We start from the raw sequence: 1,468 nt of genomic DNA, 5'->3' as shown, positions 1-1,468 counted from the left end.
TTTCTTTCCTGCTCATTCTCATTGTACCTATTCCACAAAAGATGGGTGGCAAAAACAATCTCAGTGATGTATGTCTTCGGGGGGTGTGATATTCTGGTTAGCAGAGTTTGTGTTGAACTGACATTTTACTACTCCTTTGAAATGCACAGTCCTTTTCTGGTAGGTAATAGAAATCGATTAGCAATCAAGAAGTGCGTTAGGCTGATCTTAATGTTTATTTATGTTTAAATTGTGCACTGATATTACCAAAAAAACCCACCCTATATAACAAAGCATAATAATGAAATGAATACTTGTGCACTCTATTTAGAGTCTCTTCCCAGTTTCTACTGCTGCTCCAGCCCAAAGAGGGCACATCAAAGGAAGAGGAAAGGCGGGACACTGATGGGCATGCAGGGTCAGAAGCAGCAGGCTGGGTGAGCTCAAAAAAGCCCCCGTCGTCTTTTGTAGTCTTCCAAGTCCAGAGATCTCCTTGGAGCCCCATCCTTGGCTGGTGGAGCCGTGGAGGTGATGGCCAAAGCCTTTGACTCTGAGCTGGGAACTTGTAAATCAATCTTCACATCGAAATCATGTACTTTGAACAAGTCTTCTGAGAGGTCACTGGCTGACTTAGAATTCAAATCTTTATCCTTTCCCTGACCCTGCAATGTGAAGAGAAAAATTAATTAGAAAAGCATAAATGTAAGTGGACTTCAAGCAGCACTAATGGTAAAAGCTCTTGCTCAAGTTTATTAGATCTTCCTACTAAGGCTCTTTTCTGATTCCTTTTCTCAGGACAGGAGGCCACAGACAAAGAGGTTTTTTTTCTGAAGCTTAAAAGCAAAGAGGAGAGGGCAGGCTCATGCCTATGGTGTGAGGGTAGAAAGATAGGCTTAAGACAAACCAACCTTCTGACCCAAGATTTCAGGAATTCCTGGCAGTTTGGGCTCTACAGGAAAAGACCTAACTTAGGCAGAAAAGTAGTTCTCTTTCGGGCAGTACTCAGTTTAGATTTTCAGTTTTCAAAGAGCTTTCACTTTCATCATTGTCTGATCCTTATATGTCATATGCTCCTCCTAATTTTCCTGTGAGGTAGGCAGGGTATAAGTATTATACCCATTGTACATAAGAGAAAAGTGGATCAGAGGACTAGATGTCAGTTGCCTAAAGCCACAGTGAAAGCCTTAGTTAAGAAGTGGTGTTGGGTTAGAATTTAAGTTATCTGACCAAAGTCAGCAGCTGTTTTCCACATGTGTACATAACTGGGATGGAGAAAGGACGGTCAGTGGGACTTCAGGTTCCTCCAGATGGGAAAATCAAGTCCAAACTAGGCCAGGTTCTGCCTGGTGTCCAGGCCTGCAGCCTCGCTCCGCAGGCACAGGGGAGGCAGTGCTGCACTCACCTTGCTCATTTCCTTTGGAGCATCTGGTAACACTCCAGAACCATACTTTGCATTCAGCTGGGCCAAGATGGCAGCTTGAACAGCTGG

At 43.8% G+C, this 1,468-nt stretch overlaps 1 protein-coding gene across 1 annotated transcript in view; it reads right to left on the bottom strand.

The window, feature by feature from the left end:
- Positions 1 to 311: 311 nt before the first annotated feature.
- The window catches only part of LOC106724981 (RNA polymerase-associated protein RTF1 homolog), a 2,267-nt gene continuing 1,110 nt past the window's right edge, over positions 312 to 1,468 (bottom strand). Inside the window, exons 2-3 of the mRNA XM_014534304.1 lie at positions 1,382 to 1,464; positions 312 to 641 (exon numbers count right to left, since the gene is read on the bottom strand). Of these exons, the coding sequence (XP_014389790.1) occupies positions 423 to 641; positions 1,382 to 1,464 (302 nt within the window). The 3' untranslated portion in view covers positions 312 to 422. The remainder of the gene's footprint in view (positions 642 to 1,381; positions 1,465 to 1,468) is intronic.

This window comes from Myotis brandtii, unplaced genomic scaffold, assembly GCF_000412655.1.
Source record: "Myotis brandtii unplaced genomic scaffold, ASM41265v1 scaffold1282, whole genome shotgun sequence".
NCBI classification, from domain to species: domain Eukaryota; kingdom Metazoa; phylum Chordata; class Mammalia; order Chiroptera; family Vespertilionidae; genus Myotis; species Myotis brandtii.
Note: the sequence above shows the minus strand (reverse complement) of the source record. Positions and strands in the feature narration are given on the sequence as shown.